This window comes from Elephas maximus, chromosome 25 (genome assembly GCF_024166365.1).
Source record: "Elephas maximus indicus isolate mEleMax1 chromosome 25, mEleMax1 primary haplotype, whole genome shotgun sequence".
NCBI lineage: Eukaryota > Metazoa > Chordata > Mammalia > Proboscidea > Elephantidae > Elephas > Elephas maximus.
In genome coordinates, this window is record NC_064843.1 from 40,307,543 (window position 1) to 40,333,158 (window position 25,616).

Genomic DNA, 25,616 nt, shown 5'->3' on the forward strand with positions numbered 1-25,616 from the left:
CTGTAGCACATATTTACCAAACCAAAACCAAACCAAACCCATTACCACTGAGTCAATTCCGACTCATAGCAACCCTATAGGACAGGGTAGAACTGCCCCATACAGTTTCCAAGGAGCTTCTGATACATTTGAACTGCCGACCTTTTGGTTAGCAGCCATAGCTCTAAACCACTATACCACCAGGGTTTCCACATATTAACTCACACACACACACTAGGCCCAGTTATTTCCTGGAAATTGGAGAGAAGAAACATTAGGTGGACAAACACAGACTAACACTTTCTAATTTGGCCTGTCACGTGTCTACACAGCAAGACTTCAGGCTACGCATCACCCCTCTGAGCTTCGCTTTCTTGTCTACGTGATGACTTTCTTTGGTAAACAGGGGATGAGACTCAGTGACATGGTGGCATTCAGGCATGAACCAGCCCAGTGCCCAGGGCATTTGAGGGCCGAGGAGTGGATGGATTGGGAGTGAGGAGGAGGAATAAGGTATTTGGTATCAAAAGATCTGGATTCGTTGCCTTACTTTGGCACTAGCTCATTCTGCCACCCAGGCACCTTCTCCCTCTCGCAGAGGCTCTATTCGCACATCTGTGCAAGTGGTCAGAGGTGAGTGGGACAAACTTCGGTCAGGTGAGGCCAGCTTCTGGGCCCAGCCTTCACACCACGTGGCTGGGAGATTCCTGAGGTCACAGGCTAAAGGGCTCTGGAAATCACTCTGAAAACACCACATAACTGGCGACTCCCATGAAGTAACAGGCTGAAGAGCTCTGGAAACCACCTCTAGGCCCATTGCCCTCCTCGTTCCAGAGGCCAGAGTCCAGGTTCACCAGAAGCCAGCAGCAGACAAAGTGGTTTATGTTGCTTCAGCTGCCCCGGGAGCCAGGCCTGTTCCTGCTCGAGGATGGATACTTCCTCTCAAAAACAGTAATGAGGCCAACTGGACTCCCACCCTCCCTGCCTGAGAAGGAAACCAGGGTTCAATGAGGATGCCTGTTTTTCAAGGAAACCCAGGCCAAGCTGAGTGTCTTAGTCATCTAGTGCTGCTATAACAAATACCACAAGTGGATGGCTTTAACAAAGAAATTTATTCTCTCACACTCTAGTCGGTTACAAGTCCAAATTCAAGGTGTGGCTCCAGGGGAAGGCTTTCTCCCTCTGTCAGCTCTGGAGGAAGATTTCCTTGTCAATCTTGCCTTGGTTGAGGAGCTTCTCAGGTGCAGGGACCCCAGGTCCAAAGGACATGCCCTGTTCCCGGTGCTGCTTTCTTGGTGGTATGAGGTCCCCAACTCTCTGCTTGCTTCCCTTTCATCTCTTGAGAGATAAAAAGGTGGTGCAGGCCACACCCCGGGGAAGCTCCCCTTACATTGGATCAGGGAGGTGACCTGAGTAAGGGTGGTGTTACAATCCCACCCTAATCTTTTTAATATAAAATTACAATCACAAAATGGAGGACAACCACTCAATACTGGGAAGGATGGCCCAACCAAGTTGATACACACATTTTTGGGGGGACATAATTCAATCCATGACACTGAGACCTTAAGAAGGAGGGCCTGAACCCTTCAGTTCAGTTGCCAGTGCCCGGGTGACAGAGCTGCCTCCTGCTTTCTGCTCAGCTTCTTCTCTTACTCTGTCAGCGGCTATCTCCTGAGTCCCTACTCTGTGCCAGGCACTGCTCCAGGTGCTGGGGAGAGGGAGACAGAAAGCAATCAATATATAATATTTATATGCTACCAAGAAATATAAATGCTATCAAGAGAACTAAAGCAGCATAAGTGGACAGGAAGTGACAGGGGACAAGTTTAGATGAACTGGTCAGGACAGGCCTCTCTGAGGAGGTGACATTTGAGCAGACACCCCAAAGAAGAGCCAGAGCAAGCTAACTGAGTGAATAGAGTTCCAGACACAGGGAATAGCAAGTGCAAAGGCCCTGAGGTAGATGCCAGCTGGACATGTTGAAGGAGTGCCAAGAAGACAAGTATGGCTAGATGCAATGAGCAAGGGGGACATGAGGTCAGTAAGAGGCAGGGCGTGAGATCACGTGGGGACTTATGGGCCACACTGAGAACTTGGGGTTTTATTCCAAGAGAGGAGATAGAAAGTTATTGGGAGATTTTGATGGAAGGAGGGACAAGATATCTCTGGCTGATGTGCAGGGTCTGAATAGTCAGGAGGCCAGGGAGATGCCAGCACCGATCCAGGTGAGAGACGGAGGTGCAGGGACAGGGTGCGGCGTGAGCGATCAGATCTGCACTTATGTGGAGGTAGAGCCAAGAGGGCTAATTGACAGGACTGTGAGTGGGGAGTGAGAGAAAGATGAGTCCAGGAGGCCATGAGAATGTTTCATCTGAGCAACTGCATGAGGGGACTGAGGTGGGGAAGATGGGGCAGGAGCAGGCCCCAAACATCCTTCTCAGCTGCCTGTGTTGATCTCTCTCTCTATTATGCATTAATCCTCCCTCCAGCTGTTTTCAGATGAGGAAACAGGCTGAGACACGCCCCCGCCCAAGGTCACACAGCAGTGAGGGGCAAGCCAGGAGTTGAGTGCAGCTCTCTCCGCCACTGTGCCATATCGTCCCATCAGTCCTGGAAAGGGTCCCAGTCACCTGTCATTCATCAAACACTTGTGTGCCTACACCGGGTCAGCAGGCCCTGCACTGGGACCTGGAAATCATCACACCAGCCCCTCGGTGGTGGCAGAAACTTAGTGAGGGCTCCATGGGGCCTCCCAAGCTTGTAGCAAAGTGAGGTTAGAATGTGCAGAGGTCAAGACCAGGTGCTGTGGAAGGAGAACTCCTGGAATCAAGGCCCAGCTCTGCAGCTCACAAGCTGTGTGCTCTCGGACATGCCCCTAAGCCTCTCTGTGCCTTGGCTTCCTCATTTGTGAAATGAGGATAAGAATTGGGTTTGCGGAAGAACTAAATGGTGCTCAGCTCCCACCAATGACTGCCCTGACAGGGAACACAAGAGAGAATCCCTGATGGGGCAGAACAATGAGATGCAGATCTCAAACTCTTATAAAGAGACCAGGCTTAATGGCCTGACTGAGACTGAAGGGACCCTGATGGTCATGGTCCCCAGACCCTTTGTTAGGCCAAGATTGGAACCATTCCCGAAACCAACTCTCCAGACAGGGACTGGACTATAGAATAGAAAATGATAACGGTGAGGAGGGAGCTTCTTGCTCAAGTAGACACATGAGACTATGTGGGCAGGTCCTGTCTGGAGGGGAGATGGGAGGGCAGAGAGGGTCAGAAGCTGTCTGAATGAACACAGGGAATACAGGGTGGAGAGGAGGAGTGTGCTGTCTCAGCTAAGGGGAGAGCAGCTAGGAGTATATAGCAAGGTGTGTGTAACTTTTTGTATGAGACTGACTTGATTTGTAAACTTTCACCTAAAGCACAATAAATAAATAAACAAATAAAAGAATTGGGTCTGCATTACAATGTCATGGTGAGGGGTCATGAGAGAATCCACATGCCTAGGGCTTGGTAACAGCTCCTGCATTTTAGTTATTAATAGTATTGTTATTGTCAGCCCCTGGAGGGCACAAACAGTTAAGCACTCAACTACTAGCTGAGAGTTTGACAGTTCAAACCCACGCAGAGGCACCTCAGAAAACAGGCCTGGTGATCTGCTTCCAAAAGGTCACAGCCTTGAAAACCCTATGGAGCAGTTCTAGTCTGCACATACAGGGTTGCCACGAGTTGGAATTGACTCCATGGCACAAAACAACAGTATTATTACTAGGCAGAGTCAGCACTGGAACCCAGGTCTCCCCATGCACGCTGAGGCCATTTGCTCCGTGTCCTGCTGCAACCCTTGAACCCCCACCTGGCAGGGGACCTCCACCCAACAGCGTGGGGGGAGGCTCTGCTCAGTACAGCTGGGCTTGGCTCAGGCGGAGCCAGATCCCCAGAGCCTGAGACCCACCCCTGAGGAGCTGGGCGAGCTGCCTGCCTGCCCAATCAGTTGCTGAGTCGCTGCCTTCTCTGGGAAAGCTCTAATTACAACGTGGCTCCCCTAGGCCCTGGCTCCATGATTTGTCACAGCTCCCCTGCTCTGGGGCACTGGCTGGAGCCTCTGAGCCAGTGGAAAGGACAGGAGCCAGAGTGATGGTCTGGCCAACTAACTGGGAAGGTAGGACTTGCCTCATGGACTGGTCCTACCAGGGCTTGAACTTCAGTCTATTCAGTGCAGTGTGGTCCCAGAACCAGCACCATCACCTAAGACTTACTGAATCAGAAACTCTGGGGGTGAGGCTCCGGGATTTGTGTGTTAGTTAGCAGGTTCTCCAGGAGCTGCTGATGCCCGATTAAATTGGAGACCCACCACTCTGATTCCTGAGCAGCTGTAGGGGAGGTACGGTAGACCAAAGCACAGGCTCACAGACCTCCCCTCAAATCCAGACTCTGCCCCGGTTCCTTACTGGGTGCTTTGGCCAGGTCACGATTTTTACTCATTCAATACATATTTATTTACAACATACTATTGACTGTTGAAGGTCCTGGGGCTGCAGCGCTGGGACAAAACAGTGGTCACAGCCAACATCTTAACATACAGTTATTCACCTAACCCCTATGAGAAACATTTTAGGTACAGTTCCATCATTACCCCCACCTGGGCAGGCAAAGCACAGATTGGCAAAGCTGTAGGATCTGCTTTCAGGGCCACGCACAGAGCCACTAGGCTAGACTGACCTGTGGCTAGTTAAAAACAAAAAAACAAATAGTTGCAGTCAAGTCGATTCCGACTCACGGTAACCGCACGAGTGTGAGAGTAAAACTGTGCTCCATAGGGTTTGCAGTGGCTGATTTTTTGGAAGTAGGCTGCCAGGCCTTTCTTCTGAGTACCTCTGGGTGAACCTGAACTGCCAACCTTTGGATTAGAAGCAGAGCCCATTAATCATCTGCACCACCCATGGACTCCTCGTGGCTAGTTAGGGAGAGGACAAAACGCAGTAAAGATACACAATAATGGCAGGTTGTGATGCACGCTATGAAGAAAAAATAAAGTAGGAGAGGGAACAGGGTGAGGTGGGGCAGCGGTAGGGTGACTATTTTAGCAAGATGACCTGGCAAGGCCTTTCTGAGAAAACGACGTGAGTAGAGAAATTTCTAAGTCCTAGTTTTCTCATCTGTAAAATGGGGGAATTATTTGGGTTAGCACAAAAACCAAACCAAACCTGGTTTCTGAGGCTATAATCTTTACGTTAAACCCTGGTGGTATAGCGGTTAAGAGCTATGGCTACTAACCAAAAGGACAGAAGTTCAAATCCACCAGGCACTCCTTAGAAACTCTATGGGGCAGTTCTACTCTGACCCGTAGGGTCACTAGGAGTCAGAATTGACGGCAACTTTTTTTTTTAATCTTCATGTTAACAGACTGCCACATCTCTTTCCCACAGAGCAGCTGGTGGGTTCAAACTGCCTACCTTTGATTTAGCAGTCAAGCATTTACCCACCGTGCCACCAGGGCTCCTTTATTAGCAGGAAAAACTAAAGACAACCAAACCCATTGCCATCTAGTTGATTCCAACTCATTGTGACCCTACAGGACAGAGTATAACTGCCCTGTAGGGTTTCCAAGGAGTGCCTGGTAGATTCAAACTGCTCACCTTTTGGTCAGCAGCAGTAGCTCTTAACCACTACACCACGAGGGTTTCCTTATTAGCAAGGTATAGTGTATCTCACAAGAACATGCTTACATACAAAATAGGTGCTGAACAGATGGCAACTTGCTATTTGTAGAACTGAGTTTGAATCCTGCCTGGCTAGGCCACTCACCAACTGTGTGTCATGGGCAAGTCACTGCATTGCTCTGAGCCTCAGTTTCCTCAGTTATATATAAAACGGGAAAGAGAACAGCCTCCCTGCAAGAGGCTCTTGGGAGCCTTGGCAGTGACCCATGTAAAGGTCAGAGGCCACAGCGAGAGCTCAGGAATGTCTGCCCCCCACCCCTGCATCCTCTCTAACCCAGTCAGAAGCTCCTCTCTGGGGCAGTTGGTTCCCTGGTTCAGGCCACTCAGGAGTCCTCACTGTCTTTATTTTTATTATTCTGTCTCCACAGCTGAGGCTTCTGGCTCCAAATGGCACCTCTTCCCCAGAAAAATAGGTCATTGGCAGCTCCAGGCTCCAGCCTGGCCCCACACAAAGGCAGCCTGGCGAGCCTGCCTGCTGACACCAGCCCAGGGTTACGGAAACGGGGGAGCAGAGCCCAGGCAGACCCTGGTGCCAGGCAGAGGGGGTCGTGCGGGTTCCAGTGCCCCAGTGAAGTGACCCTGGTCCGGTCACTTTCTGGGCTCACTTCCTGTCTCTGGGACCCCAGAGAGATGATGGATATCAAAGTGCCTGGCCCATGGCAGGGGGCTTTATCACCTCTCCTGGCAGAAGCAAAAGGACAGACATCATGTTCCCACTATGGTCACTTTCATCCATGCTGCTACGGACCCCTCGGATCAGGGTGTCGTTGTTGTTAGCTGCCATCGAGTTGGTTCCGATTCATAGCAACCCTACGTACAACAAAATGAAACAGTGCCTGGTCCTGCGCCATCCTCACAATCTTTGTTATGCTTGAGCCCATTGTTGCAGCCACTGTGTCAGCCCATCTCATTGACGACCTTCCTTTTTTCTGCTGACTCTCTACTTTACCAAGCATGATATCCTTCTCCAGGGACTGATTCCTCCTGACAACATGACCAAAGTATGTGAGACAGTCTTGCCATCCTTGCCTCTAAGGAGCATTCTGGTTGCATTTCTTCCAAAGACAGATTTATCCGTTCTTTTGGCAGTCCACGGTATATTCAATTTTCTTCCCCAACACCACAATTCAAAGGTGTCAATTTTTCTCTGGTCTTCCTTATTCATTGTCCAGCTTTCACATGCATAAAAGGTGACTGGAAACACCATGCCTTGGGTCAGCACACCTTATTCTTCAAGGTGACATCCTTGCTTTTCAACACTTTAAAGAGGTCTTTTGTAGCAGATTTGTCCAATGCAATGTATTGTCTGATTCCTAGACTGCTGCTTCCATGGTTGTTGATTGTGGATCCAAGTAAAACGAAATCCTTGACAACTTCAATCTTTTCTCCATTTATCAGGATGTTGCTTATTGATCCAGTTATGACGATGTTTGTTTTCTTTATGTTGCAGTGTAATCCATACTGAACGCTGTGGTCTTTGATTTTCATCAGTAAGTGCTTCAAGTCCTCTTCACTTTCAGCAAGCAAGGTTGTTATCCACATATCACAGGTTGTTACTGAGACTTCCTCCAATCCTGATGCCACATTCTTCTTCATATAGTCCAGCTTTTCAGGTTATTTGCTCAGCATACAAACCGAATAGGTATGGTGAAAGGACACAACCCTGACACACACCCTTCCTGACTTTAAACCACGAAGTATCCCCTTGACCTGTTTGAATGACTGCCTCCTGATCTATGTACAGATTCCCCATGAGCACAATTAAGTGTTCTGGAATTCTCCTTCTTTGCAATGTCATCCATAATTTGTTATGATCCACACAGTCAAATGCCTTTGCATAGTCAATAAAACACAGGTAAACATCCTTCTGGTATTCTCTGCTTCCAGCCAGCATCCATCTGACATCAGCAGTGATATCCCTGGTTCCGCGTCCTCTTCTGAATCCGGCTTGAATTTCTGGCAGCTCCCTGTCAATATACTGCTGCAGCTGCTTTTGAATGATCTTCAGCAAAACTTTACTTGCATGTGATATTAATGATATTGTTTGATAATTTTCACATTCAGTGGAATCACCTTTCTTGGGAATAGACATAAATACAGATCTCTTCCAGTTGGTTGACCTGGGAGCTGTCTTCCAAATTTCTTGGCATAGACTAGTGAGCACCTCCAGTGCTGCATCTGTTTGTTGAAACATCTCAATTGATATTCCATCAATTCCTGGAGCCGTGTTTTTTGCCAATGCCTTCAGTGCAGCTTGGACCTCTTCCTTCAGTACCATTGATTCCTGCTCATATGGTACTTCTTGAAATGGTTGAACATCGACCAATTCTTTTTTTGGTATAAAAAAGTGACTATATATTCTTTCCATCTTCTTTTGATGCTTCCTGAGTCATTCAATATTTTCCCCATAGAATCCTTCACTATTGCAACTTGAGGCTTGAATTTTTTCTTCAGCTCTTTCAGCTTGAGAAATGCCGAGCATGTTCTTCCCTTTTGGTTTTCTATCTCCAGATCCTTGCTCGTATCATTATAATACTTTACTTTGTCGTCTCGAGCTGCCCTTTGAAATCTTCTGTTCAGGTCTTTTACTTCATCATTTCTTCCTTTTGCTTTAGCTACTCGACGTTCATGAGCAAGCTTCAGAGTCTCTTCTGATATCAAATTTGGTCTTTTCTTTGTCTCCTGTCTTTTTAATGATCTGTTGCTTTCTTCGTGTATGATGTCCTTGATGTCATTCCACAACTCATCTGGTCTTCAGTTACTAGTGCTCAACGTGTCGAATCTATTCTTGAGATGGTCTCAAAATTCAGGTAGGATATAGTCAAGATTGTACTTTAGCTCTTGTCGACTTGTTCAGATCAGGGTAGACCTTTTTATTTCTATTTCACAGATGAAGAGACTGAGGTTCAAAACATTTTTTTTTCCCCCACATCACATAAGTCAAATTGGCAGCCTTGGCCCGATCCTCCCTCCCTCCAGCAGATCCTGACAACAGGAAAGGGACGGGATCGACTTATCTAAAGGGGTCCCTCTGGCTGTTGAAGGGAAAAGAGACAGGAGGGGACAAGCGTGAAAGCAGGGAGCCCAGGGGGAGAAGCTGGGGGCTCAGACCAGGGGCAGTGGCAGAGGGGGAGTTGTTTGGTTCTGGATGAGACCTGAGGGCAGAGCCAGCAGGATTTGTTGGTGGGTTACACATGGGGAACAACTGGACGGTGGGGCTGCCTCTGGCTTCCCATAGACCTTCTTCTCAGTTTTTGCTCAAAACCACCTCCTCAGTGAAGCCTTCCCTGACCCATTTTTAAATTGCACCCCACCCCTTTCACTGGCACCCCTGGGCCCCTTCCTTGGTTTATTACCGCCTGTAGCACTTAACCTCATCTAAATATTTTACTTGCTGATTTGTTTTCCCCACTAGAATGTCAGCTCTTTGAGGACATTTTTGTCTTTTTTTCCAGCTGCTACCTCTCAATGCCTAGCACAATGGCCAACACATAGTAGATGCCGAATAAATAATGTTGAGTACATGAATGAATGACACATGTATGAATACAGTTCTATTTTGATCCAGGGCATCCCAGGAGCCTGCTATGGGGGTGGCTGATTCACATCAATTATTTGTCGTAATCTCTCTAGAGGACCTCAGGCAAGGTGTCTCCTCCACCTCATTTGACCCATCTGCCCATTGGTCTCAATGACCTCCCAGGGCTGACAGTCGGCCAAGGGTGATTTTATGTGGACTCTGAATCCAGAGAACAAGGCCCAGGGCCCCTCCTGGAGTGGGGGTGAGGGTGAAAATGACCCCTGTGTCAGAAAGCCCTGTTGAGCGCTTTTGCCAAAGGTGCTCTATATAAATAGCAGGTGGTTCAATTATTATCCTTCCCTAATCCAGGCAGGTTCCTAATCCTGGGCAGGTTTCTGCGTGTCTGTGTCGTAAAGAATAGTGAGCCAGCAGAGCCTTCTGGAAGCCCAGGCCAGGGAGCTGCCTCCCCTCTGACCTTCCTCAGCACCCCTGGATACAGGTGATGGTCACCTTCATAGTCCCAGCCAGGCCCTGCCCGAAGAGTCAGAACCTTTTCCCTGCCGCCCACCTCAGATGCTGAGGACCTCACCGGTACCCCACTTCCATGCTCCCCTCCCTGACCCATTCTCCACTGGCAGCCAGAGTGGCCTTTTAAACACATAAATCAGGCAATGGCACTCTCCTGCATAAAGTCCTCCAATGGTAATAAATTAGGCTCCTTACCAAGGTCTGCAGGGCTGCCCAGCCCTCCTCACCCTCCACTTGTTCCCCTCCAACCAAGCTGGCCTGTTGCTGTCAGCTGCTGTCAAGATGATTGTGACTCATGGTGACCCCATGTGTGCAAAGTAGAACTGCTCCATGGGGTTTTCTAGGCTGTGACCTTTTGGAAGCAGATCACCAGGCCTGTCTCTCCCAAGGTGCCTCTGGGTGGGCTTGAACTGCCAACCTTTCAGCTAGGAGTTGAGTGCTTAACAACTTGCACCACAAGCCTGGGGCCTTTATATTTGCTATTCCCTCTTCCTGGAACATCTTTCTCCCCCAGTCCTCGGCTTGCTGCCCCTTTATGTGACTCGGCCTCTAGCTTCTGAGGGAGGCCTGACCTGACCACCCTTATCTAAATTAGCTCTCCTCTCACTCTCTCAGCTCAACCTTCTGTTGTTCATTAATTATTTGCACTTGTCTACTTACCTGTCTCCCCTATGAGAATGTAAATTCCTCTTAACAGGGACCTAGTATGGGCTGCTGTTGTATCTTCTACATCCACAGAAATGAAAATTCCCTTGCACTTCAAATGCTGCCCAGAACCCTGTGGGTGCCCAAGGATTGTTGTCAAGCACTTGATTTATCACACACTGATATGGCACTTGGTGTGTGCTGGGCACGGTTTTAAGTGTTTTACAAACATTAATTTGCTAATTCCCACAACAACCTTTAGTCACTACTCATGTTGGCCTCATTTCATACAAGGAAACTGAGGCACAGAAAGGATAAGTTATTTTCCCAAGTCTGCTCATAAGAGGTGGTGGCGGGATTTGAACCCAGGGAGCCTGGCCCATGCTTTCAGTAGCTATACCCTGCCTGCTTCCCTGTCTTAGCATAACAGCAGGACCAAGCATTGGACTAGGAGGCTGGTGGGGAAGGAAGAGAGGATTGTTAGCTTGAGAATCAGGAATTCAAATCTTGTTTCTACTCCAGGCCTTCCTGTGTGGCCTTAGGTAAGTCCACTCCCTCTGTGGGCCTCAATTTGTTTCTGTCTGCAGGGCTGGGCCTCCCCCTGACCGTCTGCTCCCCCGCAACCCGGATTCATTCAGAGCACTTAACTGACTGTTGCCGTTGTCAGTTGTGGTGGAGTCGACTTTGACCCTATACCAAAAACCAAACCCACTGTCGTCGAGTTCATTGCGACTCATAGCGACCCTATAGGACGGAGTAGAACTGCCCCACAGGGTTTTCCAGGAGCGCATGGCGGATTCGAACTACCGAACTCTTGGTTAGTAGGCGTAGCACTTAACCACTACACCACCACAGTTTCCAGCGAACCTATAGGACTGTGTAAAATTGCCCCATAGGATTTCCAAGGACCGCTGGTGCATTCCAACTGCGACCTTTTGGTTACCAGCTGAACTCTCAACCGCTACGCCATGTGGACTCTGTCTTCGCTGCATAGGGAAGCAAAATTGGTTATCTCCGAGCTTATTTCCAACTCAAGAGCCCTCCAATTAGCAGAGGTCCTGGACTCCTTCCCCTCCCAAAGTCCGGAGCCTTCTGCCAGGTGTCCACAGCACTCCCATTCCCCATCACTGACCTGGCTTCCATTGAGAACACAGAGTTCCCTCAAGGAACAAGAGCGCGGGATTGTTTTTTTCACGACAAGGCTCTGTTGTCAGCTTCCAGGCCTCTTCCCTTGCTCTCCTCCTGGCCCCTCATTTTCCTCACTGCCTGTCGTCTTCCCCTTAACTGGAGCCCAGTCCTTCAAGCTCCTCCCAATACACACCCCCGCCAGGGCCTACCCCACTGCCAGACCGAGAGGTACCTGGCCAGAGAACCCACCTCCTCGGGGAGACCCGGACTCTTCCCCTCGCCTGCCTGCCACAGCCCCCCTCCTCGCTCCACTCTCCTTCCAGCGCCTCTTTTCCAGGCGGTACTGAAGTCCTTCCTACACACGCGCTATTTTTGTACCACCACTCACTCCTTCCTCTCCCCCCTCCCCCCACATTCACTTACTTCCTGCTTTTCCTTCACCTCGGTCCAGCTGTGAAAGAATCGGGCCCCTCTCGCCGGCGCCCAACCCCGAAAGGGGCCCTTCAGCTTTGGGGCACAGGGGCAGGGCCACTCGGGGAGGAGCAAAAGCGGCGCCACCTCCGCCCCTACACACCCTCTCGCACACACTCACACACACACCCTTTCGTCGCCCCCAGCCTCTCGCCAGCGGGGAGCTGGGGCTAACTGGGGACTGTCCGCGGCCGGAGTGGAGTCCGGAGGCGAGGGGAGGCCAGCCGCGACTCCCCCAGTCCACCTTAAAAGGACGCTGTCGCCAGCTCGCGGCGCTGACCTTAGAAAAACAAGTTTGCGCAAAGTGGAGCGGGGGGCCCAGCCTCTGGGCAGCCCCCGGCGGCGCGTCCACAGTCTTCCAGCCCGCACAGGCGGCGCAGGTCCGAGCCTGGCAGTGAGTGGAGGCGGCGGGGGGAGCAGGCTGGCTCGGGGCTGGGGGGCGAGCCGCCGGCGCTTCGGAGTTGACCTCAAGCGGGGAGCGCGAGGCCGCGGACCGGCCGGGGGTGCCTCCCCGGCCCGGTGCGCCACGCGGCCCGCGCGCGTTCTCTCCCCCGGGGCGCGCGGCCGGCGGGCGCGCAGGCGGGCGCTCGCGGGAAGGTGCGGAGGGCCGGAGCCCACAACCTCCTCCGGCGGGAAGAGGGAGGAGGAGAGGGAAGGAGGAGGCGGCCGGGCTGCTGGAGGGCGGGGGCAGCGGCCAGGACTCCAGGCCGGAGCGAGCGAGCGACCGGCGCCGCGGAGGAGCCCGGGCGGGGCAAGTGGGCTGCGGCGGGGGCGGCCTGGGCGGCAGTGCCTGCTCCTCGCCGCTGCCCGCCCGTCCTCCTCTCTCCCGCTCTGCCTCGGTCTGCGCGCTGCTTGCTCACTCCTCTCTCTCGCGCGCTCTCCCTCTCTCTCTCCCTCCCTGTCTCTGGCTCTCTGCCTGGCTCCCTTGGGTCTGTTTCTTTACCCCGCCGCCTCTCTACCCGTCTCCGGCTTTATTTCTCGCGCAGTTGGGGTCTCCCCTCTCCGGCTCTCAGTCTCTCCTGGGGGGGTTCTACGAAAATTGCGGCGGGGACGGCGGCTTCTCACCGCCCCGGGCGTCGGTACGGGGAGTGGGCAGCCCGGCCGGGAGGGGAGGCGGAGGGGGAGGAGGGGGGAGCCTTAGTCATTTCCCCGCTCCAGCCCGCGCCCGCCCGAACGCGCACTCACGGCCGCTCTCCCTCCTCGCTCCGCAGCCGGGGCCCATGGAGCCCGCCGGCCCGGCCCCCGGCCGCCTCGGGACGCTGCTCTGTCTGCTGCTCGCCGCGTCCTGCGCCTGGCCAGGTAAGCACCTCCCTGCCCTCCCCAAACTGCAGATTCAGGCCTTTCAGAGTGCCACGCGGAGCTCCTCGGTTAATGTCGATCAGTACTAGGGGGAGAGATGGGCTACAGATGCGAAAACTGAGGCCCAGAGAGGGCCAGCCACTTGCCCAGAGTCACACAGCCAAAGAAAGACAGAACCCAGGTCCCTGCCGCGTAGTCTTGTTTGTCTTGACCCTGACCGTGCCAGCACTGAACTGACCCGGCGCTGAGGCATACCAGATGAGTTGGCTCAGCAGGCACCTGCCCCATGGGGGAAGCAGGCTATCTGTGTTCTCAGAGCAAGGCGCCCTGCTTCTCTAGAAGCTCTCTGGTCCAGGATTTACCCTTTCCACATGTTTGATTTCTGGGTCTGAGAGGGGTCATCCCTAGGCTGCCTGGCATGGAACAGAAACCGGCTGTCAAAAATGCAGGAATAGGGGACTCTGTTACACAGAGTAAACAGCCTTAGTGTATGTGGCGGGGGAGAGAAAGAGAGGAGAGGAGGCTGCTGCAACCCTGGCGTGAGCTGCTGCAAACCACAGATCCTGAAGTGAAAACACCCCAGATTGTCCCTGTGGTTGCCAAAGCTGCCTAGTTGAGCTCCTTGCTCTCCCTTCCTACCACTTTCCTTCCCATGGGCTCCCTACTTCCTCCTGCCTTCCCCAGCTTCTCGGCAGCTCCCTGCAGCTCAGGTGCTCTGTGGGGCTGTTACCTGTGGCTCTGAGCATGTCTTTTTGTTGGCCTACATCAAACACCTAGCTGTCACCAGCAGACGGGCTCTGAAGGCTACTGTGTGTGTATTCGCCAAGAGGTGAGGTCACCATTCACGAGTCCCGCTTCTTAAAGGGGTTTTGCAAAACACCAGGTCTCCTGGGAGGGTGTGGGGTTCAGACAACTGGGCATGTAAGGGAGCGGGGGCAGAATGGAGATCTCTGTGTTGGCAGAGAAGTTTCTGTACCTCCTACCCTCCAGGAGGGAGGTAAGGATGAGCTCAGTATCTGCTTTTCCCCCCCTACCCCCCACCCCGCATTTGCCTGGAGACTGGTAACCATCAGATAGCAGGGAAAAAGGGAGAACTAGCAAAGAGTGGGTGGAGGGAGAAGTGGCGGTGGACAACAGCTTCTCTCTGCCCTGCAGTTTCGCCTGAACCTTGGGAATCCACATGGGTACCCCCTCTATCCCCTCCCCCCTCCCCAGCTCTTTCAGTTCCAGTTGGGTCCTTGCTGGGTGGGAGGAAAACCCAAACCAAACCCAGTGCCATCAAGTTGATTTCGACTCATAGCAACCCTACAGGAGAGAGTAGAACTGCCCTGTAGAGTTTCCAAGGAGCGCCTGGCGGATTCGAACTGCCCACCCCCTTTGGTTAGCAGCTGTAGCACTTAACCACTGTGCCACCAGGGTGGGAGGAAGTACTGATATATTTCATGTCTTCAGTGAGTGGTATCTCCAATCTGCTCCTTCCTGCCTGAACTGGTCATTTGCCCCCTGCGAAAGTCCGAGTTCCTGCTCTGGAAATGCATAAGCTTCTCTCACCAGTGCTTAATTTTCCTGAAGCTGGGAACTGGGCCCAAGTTAATTTCTAAATGTCTATTCCAGACCCTTCTCCGACTAGACCCTGTGGTTCAGTCCTTGGCAAATGAGCGGTGGTGCTGATTAACAAGTGTTCAGACGGGCAACCTGCCTTTCCAGGGGTGCTGGCTGGGAACACCACCACCCTTCTTGTGAGCAAGTCTCCCCCTTGTGCCTATAAAAACAATCTATAAAATGGTAAAGATTAGGCCATAAAACTTCTGTTCCAATCCATTCAGCATCAATAGCCTGAAAAAGTGGGAGCAGCAGAGGGGCCGAAATTAACTTTGCAATAAATCAATCTTGGGCGGTAAGCATGAATTTCCTAGTTGAGGGTGGTGGGGAGGGGAGGACGTTTCACCTTTGTAGCTCACGCCTCCCAGCAACCTTCACCCTGTTCTGCAGGGTCCTGTTGTCACCCTCTAGGCCTGGCCATGGAATTCACCTGGTTTGGCTAAAGGCTGGGGCTTCTTGCCCCTCCTTCATGCATGGAATTTATGACAAAGCAGAGGAGAGGCAGGACAGAAGGGCAGGAAGGTAGAAGCAGGCTGTTCTCCAATTTCCTAAGAAAATGGATTTGTTCGAGTGAGAAACTCAAATGTCAGGCTTAGCAAGGCGGCTTTGGAGTGAATGACTGCTAGTGTCTCAGGCAGAACTGTCAGCCTGGGAGGTGTCACGTGATGGCTACAGCTTTACATGATCACCATGCGAAGGGGGCTGGTCATGTGAATTATCTTGGTTGGGGGAGGCAGGGAAAGAAGTTTCTAAAGATTGCTTTCAGCACAAACGCTGCCAAAGAGGAATTCTAAAAAGATGCTGGTGAAGTCACCAACCTGTGTTCTTGGAGCCAATGTGAGGCCTGTGTTCTAAAACAGCTGCGCAGAAGGAGATGCTGTAACCGAGGAGGGCAAGGGGCCGGAGCTTGGGGACATCTAGACAGCCTGGTTCTGCAGCACCTGCAGGGTGCATCCAGGGCTGCAGCCTGCACATTGAACCTGTAGGGTGCTCGCTTGGCCCCCCCCAGGCCTTGGGAGCTCTGGATCACCGCCCCCCCCCCCCCCACCGCCCTTCTCAGCAGAGCTCAGAGGAGTTCCCATTCACTCCTCTCCTCTGGCCTGGAGAGGCCAGGCCAAGTTGGGGTTCAGGCCAAGCTGAGGGGGCATCTGGGCCCTCTGGCGAACCTGTGACCCTTTGTGTATAAGGGCAGCGTGCTGGTGGCTCCTTTATACTTTCCTAAGTGATAAAGTTAATCTCGTTTCCTTTTTCATAAGAGAAGGTGGAGGGGGCTTTGGCCCTGATGGGCTCGGGCTGTTGGAAGGCCCTTTAAAGCTGTGGTGTTCTCTGGGTACTTTCTGGCCATTTGCTATTTCTTTAGCAACCCCGTGGAGGCACGTGGTGTGATTCATTCCTTTTCTTGCAGTCATTCAGCACGTATGAAGTCCTGATGTAAACCATGTGTTGAGAGAAGGGGGGAGAAGCAGTGTTCGCGGAATGTCAGCCACATGCCAGGCTGCGTGCTCAGCGTTTTATCAGCATAAGCTCATTAATCAGCAAAGCAAAGCATGAGGTGGCTGTTATCCCCATTGTTCAGATGAGGAAAATTGAGTCCAAAACTGATTACCAGTCCAGTTGCCATTGAGCCGACTCCAACTCATGGTGATTTCATGTGTGTTAGAGTAGAACTATGCTCCATAGGGTTTTCTTTTTTTATAATTTATTTTTGTTGTTCTTGAGAATATACACAGCAGCAGAACATACACCAATCCAACAATTTCTACATGTGCGATTCGGTAACATTGATTACATTCTTTGAGCTGGCAACCATTCTCACCCTCGTTTTCTGAGTTGTTCCTTTTCATTAACATAAATTCACTGCCCCCTAATGTTCCTATCTAATCTTTTGAGTTGCTGTTGTCACCTTGATCCCGTATAGGTAGTTCTTAGAAGAGCACAGGGCTCAAGGCAGACATTCTTTACTAGTTAAGCTAAACTATTGTTTGGTTTTAAGAAGACCTCAGAGAATATTTTTGGTTTAAGGTTTAAAGATTATCTCAGGGCAGTAGTTTCAGAGGTTCATCCAGCCTCCCTGGCTCCAGAAAGTCTGGAGTTCATACGAATTTAAAATTCTGTTCTGAATTTTTCCTCCTTTTGATTAGGATTCTTCTACAGAATCTTTTTTTTTTTTTTGGTGTATATATGGATTGTCATGACTTCTACAGCATACTTTTTTTGTGTGTGTGAGATTCCCATTTGATAGTTTTACATAAAGTGTTTCATTCCCCACAATGTATCAGCATTTTCCCCATTTCCACTCTGGGTACCTTTCGTCCTCATTTTCTACCCATTCCTGCCTTCTCAGCTTTTGGGCAAATACTGTGCTTTTATCCCTGATGGAGCAGGAGAAAAGTGGGATGCAGACCTCAAATTCTAATAAAAAGACCAGACTTAATGGTCTGACTGAGACTGGAGGGATCCCAGGTGTCATGGCCCCCAGACTCTCTTTTAGCCCAAAACTGAAACCATTCCCGAAGCCAGCTCTTCGAAGATTAGACTGGACTACAAGACATAAAGTGATACTGGAGAGGAGTGTGATGCTTAGCTCAAGTGGACTCATGAGACTATGTGGGCAGCTCCTGTCTGGAGGCGAGATAAGAAGGCAGAGGGGGACAGGAGCTGGCTGAATGGACACAGGAAATACAGGGTGGAGAGGAGGAGTATGCTGTCACATTATAGGGAGAGCAACTAGGGTCACATAACAATGTGTGTATAAGTTTCTGTATGGGAAACTGACTTGAATTGTAAACTTTCACTTAAAGCACAATTTTAAAAAAGACATTGTCCTTTTGATCTCATATAATTAATTGCTCTAAGAAGCATGATTCTTTCATGCGTTATTGTTTATTTTATGGGCTTATTGTTTGGCAGGAGGGTGGTCTCCAAGAATAACTTCAGTTCCAGGTCAGAAGGGTGTCTTAGGTCCATAGTCTTGGGGGTTCCTTTAGTCTCTGTCAGACCAATGATTCTGGTCTTTTTTGTGAATTTGATTTTTTATTCTACATTTTTCTCCTGCTGTGTCCAGGACTTTTTGTTGTGAAAGGAGTCAGAGCTGTCAGTTGTGGTAGCCGGGCACCATCTAGTCCTTCTGGTCCAAGGGTCGTGTGGGCTGTGGTTCATGTGATCTGTTAGTCCTTTGGACTAGTTGCTCCCTTTAGTCTTTGGTTTTCTTTGCTCTCCTTTGCTCTGAAGGGTCTTCTGTAGAATCTTCGATCAAAATATTCAGTAGTGATAGCTGGGTACCACCCAGTTCTTCTGGTCTCATGGCAAAGGAGGTAGTTGTTCATGAAAGCAATTAGCCACACATTCCATTTTCTCTTCCTATTCCTGACTCAAGGAGCCGCAGTGGCACAGAGGTTAAAGCACTTGGCTGGTAACCAAAAGGTCAGCGGTTTGAACCCACCAGCATTCCTCAGGAGAAAGATATGGCAGTCTGCTTCTGTAAAGATTTACAGCCTTAGAAACCCTCTGGGGTAGTTCTACTCTGTCCTATAGGGTCGCTATGAGTCAGACTCATCTACACTGCTGTAGGTTTTGGGTTATTCCTGACTTTCCTTCCCCTCTTCCTCCAGGGAAATAGAGAACAATTGTTGTGCCTTGGATGGCCACTTGCAAGCTTTTAAGACCCCAGGCACTACGCAGTGAACTAGGAGGTAGAATAGAAGCACTAAACATGTTATTAGGCTAATTACCTGGGATGTCCCATGAAATCATGACCCTAAATCTCCAAACCAAGGATCCAAATCCTGTGAGGTGTTTGGTTTATAATGTTTTCAGTGGCTGATTTTTTTTTCAGAAGTACATCGCCAGGGCTTTTTTCCAAGGTGCCTCTGTGTAGACTCGATTCTGCAGCCTCCAAAGCTAACCCCAAAACTGATTACCCAGTCCAAAACTTGTCCAAGGGGTATGTGGTAAGAAGCCTGGGTTTTGAATCCAGGCCTCCTTGGGTGGTCTCTGAGGGAAGAAAAAGTTTAATGACTCAGTCATTATTACTTTGTCAAAGCTGGAGGGTTTGGAGAGCAAGGCAGGAGCCCTCTCTGGGTTTAGAGGAAGGTTTGTAGAAGAATTCCTCCTGGGGCAAAAGCTTTTAACTGAGTCAGTATTTCTCAGAAATGCTGACAGCCCCTTGGCCCTCTAAGCTTGACAGCGCCTGGGGAGTGACGTGGCTCCGTAAGAGCCCCCCATCTGGGCTGCTGAGCTCTGGAGCCCCCAGAGTCGGAATATTCCTACTTGCGTCTTCCCGGTGCCCTTTGCGACAGATGGAGAGGGGGTGTGCAAGAGGAAGGGAGTCTAAAAGTGTTACACGGAACCCACACGCATTCGCTCGCTACCTCCAGTGGCTTCCTGCGACAGGTTATTTTCTTATTTGTTGTCTTGGACTGACTGAGGTTTTTCTTCTCTTTCTCTTTTTAAATGTGCTCCGATTTCTGGCTTGTCAACACAACTCAGATCATGTCACTCTCCTGCTCAAAGCTGTTGAGTGGGTCCAACATTTCTTAAAAAAAAAAAAAATAACTTGAGCAGCAGGGCTGGGCCCTCTCCCTCGCTGGCCTTATTTCTAGCCACGTGTTTTCCAAAGCACTGGCCTGCTGAGATGCTGCAGGATGACAAGGCTTCCTCCTACAGGCCAAAGCTTGGCCATTCATGTACATTAGCACCTTTAAGGTCCTGAGAAGTCCTGCAGTGTGGAATTATATGTTGGTCCAGGTTTACTCTAATTTTCTCCTATCATGTATGAACAAGAGGTCTTTTGGTTTGCATAACGCCCACTAACATGGGACCCAGCACTGTTCAGGAAAAGTTCTTGTTCGAATTCATGCCCTCAGCTAAACTTGAGAAAGCTCTCCTTCCGTCTCAGTGTCCTTGCTTTAGCTGTCCTGCCATCAACAATACCCTTCCCTATACCTCCCAGGGTGGTACATCCAGTTGTTACACTCAGTTGTTAACTGAAAGGTTGGAAGCTCATGGCCATCCAGAGATGCCTCAGAGGAAAGACTTGGCAACCTACTTCTAAAAAATCAGCCATTGAAGACCCTATGGAGCACAGTTCTACTCTGACACACATGGGGTCGCCATTGTTGGAATCAACTCCATGGCCACTGTTTTTTTTAATACCTCCTTGTCTTCCTAGGTCGCTGGAGGTACAAATGGTTTGCGCTTGGCCAGTAATGGAAAGGTTGGCAGTTTGAATCTACCTAGGGTGCTGTGGAAGAAAGGCCTGGCAGTCTACTTCCATAAGGTTATAGCCATTGGAAACCCTATAGAGTGCAGTTTTCCTCTGAAACACATGGGGTCACCATGAGTCAGAATCATCTCGATGGCAACAAGCTTTGCCTTCATGTGTCTAGATCATCATCCTTGAAGGTTTAGCTTGTGTCACCTCCTCCTGGTGCTCCAGGGGACTTCTCCCTCCTCTGAGCCCTCACCCCAGGTGTTTCTCTGTTCCTCTCTTAGGCTGCTTGCTACTTTCTCCTTGTTTTATCACTGTATACGTGGATGTTTAACAGCTGCCTCACATCACTCTTGTGCAACCTTGGTGAGCTATCTAGCCTCTCCGCTTAGAGCTACAGTGTAGCCTAGTGCTAAGGTGTGGGCTTGGAGCCGGAACTCAGTGTGAACCCCAGCTCCGCTGCCTACTTGGACAATTAACTGAACTTCCTGTGTCTCAGTTTCTCCATCTGTAAAAAAGAGATGATATTAACAACTCTTTTAAGCAAGGGTTAAGTTAACTAATATAGATATAATGCTTGAAGCCGTTCTTAGTCTGTAATGAGCATTCAATACCTGTTAGCATTGTAATCATCTTCATTATTTGATTCCATCTTGATTTCCTTATCTGTAAAACTGGGACTGCCCATCTTAAGGCACCTAGGTCCCTGGGTGGCACAAAACCATTTGCTCTCGGCTACTAACCAAAAGGTGGTCAGTTTGAATCCACGAAGCAGCACAGCTGAATAAAGACCCGATAATCTACTTCCATAAGATTACAGCCATTGAAAACCTTATGGAGCAATTATACTCTGAAACACATCCAGTTGCTGTGAGTCAGAATTGACTCAACGGCAGTGGTTTGTGTGTTTGTCCTTTTGGTGTTATAAGGCGCCTAGCACAGCTCCTTGGACACAGTAGGTGCTCAAAAAACAAAAGCTGTTAAGTGGATGGATGAATGACTTTCAGCTTGATGCGCCTCCCACCCCCCATAGCTTTTATGTTGTTGGGGGATGGACAAGCGGAATGAAAACCCAGCTAATGTGATTCAGTTGTTACTGGGACTTGGTACTGTGGGCACCGTCTGCCTCTAGGTGTCTCTGTCCAGGTGGATTCCCAAGCTGGAGGAGACCTGAGAGAGGTGGCCATTCTCTTATCAAAGGAAGAACACTGAGGCCCAGAGACAGGGAGGGACTGACCACACTCACCCCACAGAGCTCTGGCAGGCCTGGATGGGATGCTAAGCCGCCTGTGGTCCACTCCGAGGCTTTTTACACTGGGCTGTGCAGGTTCCCACTGTTCAAAGCCAGACAGGATCCCAAATGCCATGGGAAAATACTAAAATAATAATAGGAATTATCATTCCCAGCCACTTACTGGGCCTGGCACTTTGCATGTATGACCCCAGTGGTGCTTACAGTCATCCTGGAGGGGTGTGTACAATTACCTTCAGGCCCTTTTGACCGATGCAAAAACCAAGGATCAGAGAGGCAAAGCAACTTGCTTAAAGCCACACAGTTAATGTCACAGTTGAGTTGGTGACCCAGACCAGACTGACCACAGAGTCCATGTTGTCAACCACCACCATTCCTTAGATATCACTTCACTGTGTTTGACAGGTAGGGAAACTGAGGCCCAGAGGTGCTGGCATTCTGCTTTCTTGGTGTGTCTCTCATATTTCTATTAATGAATGTACCCTCCCAGGAGGTGGGGTGTCAGGCTTTCCCAGGATATGTTTCCATTCCCTCAATGGAGAAGGAGGTACCTGTTTTCACAGCTGAGGCTGCTTTCCTGTTTACTTCAGGCCGTCTTGGGCAGCTCTTCTGATTGAGCCCTCCTGGGCAATTCTTCTGATCAAGTCCTCCGCAAGGTGGATTTTCCCTGCCAGGTGTCTCACCAGGCTCTCGGTCCAGGGAGATGCAAAACAGCTGAGGTGGGAACTGGCGATGCTACAGAATTGGTTCTCTCTGTGTGTGAGATTTCCTGACACATCCATTTGAGGGCAGGTGCTATGCTGCCCATTGTTGCCAGGAGCCAGAGATCAGTGTGCAGTCAGGAGAGAGACTGGAATCAAGGAGTGAGCGATGGGGCTCCAACCAGGAGGATGGCTGGGGTAGTAGGTGGGTGCGGATGTCAGGACGGCTCTGAGCTTCAAGCCGCCATGTCCAGAAATGGAAGCCCAGAGTAGAAGGAAATACTAATGTTTGTGGAGCACCAAATGTGTGCCAGGCCTGGGCTGAGCCTTGAGCACCTATTAGCTCTTCCTTGTATTTTTATTTTGGAAAATAAAAATGATGTGATAAACAGCAGCTATCACCGTCTGCCATCCTTGTTCCACCTGCCCCTCGCTTTGCTGGGACATTTTAAAGCGAATGCTAGACGCTATGGATCGTTCCACCCATCGATACTCCAGTGTGCATCTCTGGGTGTGCATTGTAATCTGATCCCCACAATGAGGCAAGAAGCATGGAGTCCTTCACCAATTTTACAGATAAGGAAACTGAGGCTCCTCAAAGCCAAGTTGGGCTCCTCCTAAAGCCACACAGCTGGTGAGGGTTAAAGCCTGGCTCCCAGCCTCTGTTTGCTCCTAACCACTGTGCTGTCCTTGTCATGGCCACTTCAGTTATAATCATTTGTTCAAAAAATATTTTTGAGCATTTGCTATGTGGGAAGAGTGGTTTTCAGTGCCGTGGATACAAACATGAACAAGATGAACAAAAACACCTGCCCTCAAGGAGGTGGCATTTAATAAAAAAAAGAAAAAATTTTTTTAAGAAAAAAACAAACCCAAGTGAACAAATCATGTCAGGTGGAGAGACAGGTTCCAGGAGGGACACCCAAGCAGAATGAGGAAAATAGAGAGTGGGCGGATGGGGACAGTCTAGGGCCTCTCCGAGGAGCGGAGGCCTGAATAAAACTGAGGGAGCACCCATGGGGGTATCAGGGAAAGAGCACTGCAGGCAGAAGGCCCTAAAGCCAGAATGATCTTGGAATATTCCGGGAATAGCAATGAGGCCAGTGTGGCTGGAGGGGAGGGAAGTGAGGGTGTCATGGGTTAGGAGAGGTATCAGGCCCAGACCAAGTGAAATCTCCTTTGTTGAGCACCTGGCAGCGAGCATGCCAGCTCATGAGTTGGATCGTTACTCCTTGCATTATCTCAGTGAATTCTCACCTCAATTCTGTGAGATGGGAACAATTATTATACCCATTAGCCAGACGAAGAAACCGAGGCTCAGAGAGGCGAACTGACTTACCTGAGGCTGCACAACTTCCGAGTGCAGAGCTGGGATTTTAATCCAGGCCGCTGAAGCCTGTATCATCCTCATCCCTGGCTCCCAGTTCCACCCTTACCCCCTTCAGTGTTTTCACCCCATAGCAGTTGCGTGAATCAGATCATTTCAGGTCCTGCTCAGAACCTTCCAGTGGTTTCCTCTACACTTAAAGTCAAACTCCTTTCCATGCCCTATGGGGTGTGGTATTATCTGGGCCCCATCTATCTTGGCAACCTATTCTCATACTGCATTCCCCTTCCTTCATGGGCTTCAGCCACAGTGGCTTTCCTTGTGGTCTTCGTATGTAGCTTCTTTCCTACCTCAGGGCCTTTGCACTTTCTGTTATCTCCTCCTGGAACACATCCCTGGCCTCGCTTGCTTCCTTCAGGTCTTAGCGATGTCCTTCCCTAACCACTGATTTTAAAGGAGGTTTCCCTTGTTTTCTATCACTGTGCCAAATTTGTTTGCTTCCCAGCTCTCGTAGCCATTTGCATGTTTGTTTCATTATTTCAGCCCTGTCTCCCCACTAGGATATAAGCTCTGTGATGGTAGGTGCTGTATCTGGCTTATTCAGTGCTGGGCTTCCCAGAACCTTAGTGCAGTGCCTGGCACACAGTAGGTGGGTTAATGCATATTGGTTGGATGAAGGAACAAGGTGGGTACTAGGCTAAGCATCATGAGGTCATCTGGGCAGCAACCTAGTTCAAAAAAATAGAGCCTTTGCTCTCGCCAGTATACCACCCTGCCTCTGTGGCCAGATTGGTGACCACCACAAATCCCTGCCCATCGTTAGGGAGCGCTAAAATATCAGAGAATACAAAATACCAGTGCAAGGGGGGACAGAAGGTCCTCGGGTTGTCAAGGCAACGAGCCCAGTGGCTGGTGGGTGGTGGTATCCCCTGGATGCTCTCCTAGCCTCCCCCGGTTCTCCTAGGCCTGTTGAATACAAAGGTGTTGCCAGTGCAGACTTCTTTGTAGTTCTTCCCTGGCCACCTTGCAGACAGGGCCACACTGCAAACATTGCTTCATCACCTCCAGGTTCCGTCCCAACCCAGTAAGTGCTCAGTGGGGTCTCTGGCACCCCTGCCTCCCTGGCTTCCTGCAGCCAGCATTCTCAGCCTGCTTGCAGGTCCCGCTCCAGAGCTGTTGCGAGCATATTCTGGGGAGGGCTGGGTCTGCCTTGTGAGAATCCTTAGCCTCCTGGGCTTAAGGCTGTGATCATCTGTCATCCCTTCATCCTTAAATATCCGGCTGCATGGCAACGGCTGCCCTGTATTTAGTGCTTACTCTGTCAGCATGGTGCTAAGTCCTTGACATTTATTAGCCCATCTCATGCTCAGAGCAGCCCTAGTATCATCATCGTCATCATCATTCCCACTCTACAGATGAAGAACCAGAGGCCCAGAGGGGTTAAGAAATGTCCTTGGGTCTCGTGGCTGAAATTCTAACCAAAATATTCATTCAGCAAATGCCAAGCACTGGTCTAAGCCTGGGAGACACTGCAGGGAACCAAACTGAGGCCCTGCTCTCAAGCTGGTTATGAATAAATCTAGGGTGAGGAGGTAGACGCTACAGAAGTTAGCAACTCTATATGTTATATGACAGGTGGTGGGTGATGTGTAGAAAAATAAAGCAGAGCAAGGGGCACAGAATGGGGAGTATTTTATACAAGGTGGCCAGGGAAGGCCTCTCAGCTAGGCCTGAAGGAGGCAAGGAGGCCAGCCCTGTCAATATCTAGGGGATAAGAGTTGCAGGCAGAAGGAATGGCAAGTACAAAGGCCCTGAGGTGAGTGGAGACCTGGCATGGTTGTAGAAGAGCAGGGCAGCGGGGCCTTATGCGCCACCATAAGGATTCTGGATCTCACTCTGAGTGAGTGGGGGCTGCAGGAAGGTTTTGAGCAAAGGAGGCATATTACCTGAGTTAGGTTTTAGAGGCCCCTATGTTAAAAAAAAAAAAAAAAATTTTTTTTTTTTTTAAACTAATAACCGAAGACCAGACGAGTTGTGGGATGACATCAAGGACATAATACGTGAAGAAACCAAGAGGTCATTAAAAAGATAGGAAAGAAAGAAGGACCAAAATGGATGTCAGAAGAGACTCCGAAGCTTGCTCTTGAACATCAAGTAGCTAAAGCAAAAGGAAGAAATGATGAAGTAAAAGAGCTGAGCAGAAGATTCCAAAGGGTGGCTTGAGAAG

General features: G+C 50.1%; 2 protein-coding genes and 1 long non-coding RNA gene across 7 annotated transcripts in view; 1 reads left to right on the forward strand and 2 right to left on the reverse strand.

Annotated features, from left to right (window-relative positions):
• LOC126067347 (translation initiation factor IF-2-like) overlaps positions 1 to 13,221 on the reverse strand; it is a 37,796-nt gene extending 24,575 nt beyond the window's left edge. The window contains exons 1-2 of the mRNA XM_049869146.1: positions 13,185 to 13,221; positions 11,952 to 12,854 (exon numbers count right to left, since the gene is read on the reverse strand). Coding sequence (XP_049725103.1) covers positions 11,952 to 12,854; positions 13,185 to 13,221 — 940 coding nt within the window. The remainder of the gene's footprint in view (positions 1 to 11,951; positions 12,855 to 13,184) is intronic.
• LOC126067446 (uncharacterized) lies at positions 1,077 to 11,771 on the reverse strand. The gene is made up of 2 exons (XR_007515402.1): positions 10,416 to 11,771; positions 1,077 to 1,690 (listed from the first exon to the last, which is right to left on the reverse strand). It is a non-coding gene; the product is annotated as an uncharacterized LOC126067446 (long non-coding RNA).
• LOC126067442 (tyrosine-protein phosphatase non-receptor type substrate 1-like) overlaps positions 12,294 to 25,616 on the forward strand; it is a 51,003-nt gene continuing 37,680 nt past the window's right edge. For 2 of the 5 annotated variants that reach the window (XM_049869315.1, XM_049869316.1), the window contains exons 1-2: positions 12,852 to 13,078; positions 13,211 to 13,298. In XM_049869315.1, coding sequence (XP_049725272.1) covers positions 13,220 to 13,298 — 79 coding nt within the window. In that variant the 5' untranslated portion in view covers positions 12,852 to 13,078; positions 13,211 to 13,219. The other 3 variants (XM_049869317.1, XM_049869319.1, XM_049869318.1) reach the window with 3 other exon arrangements.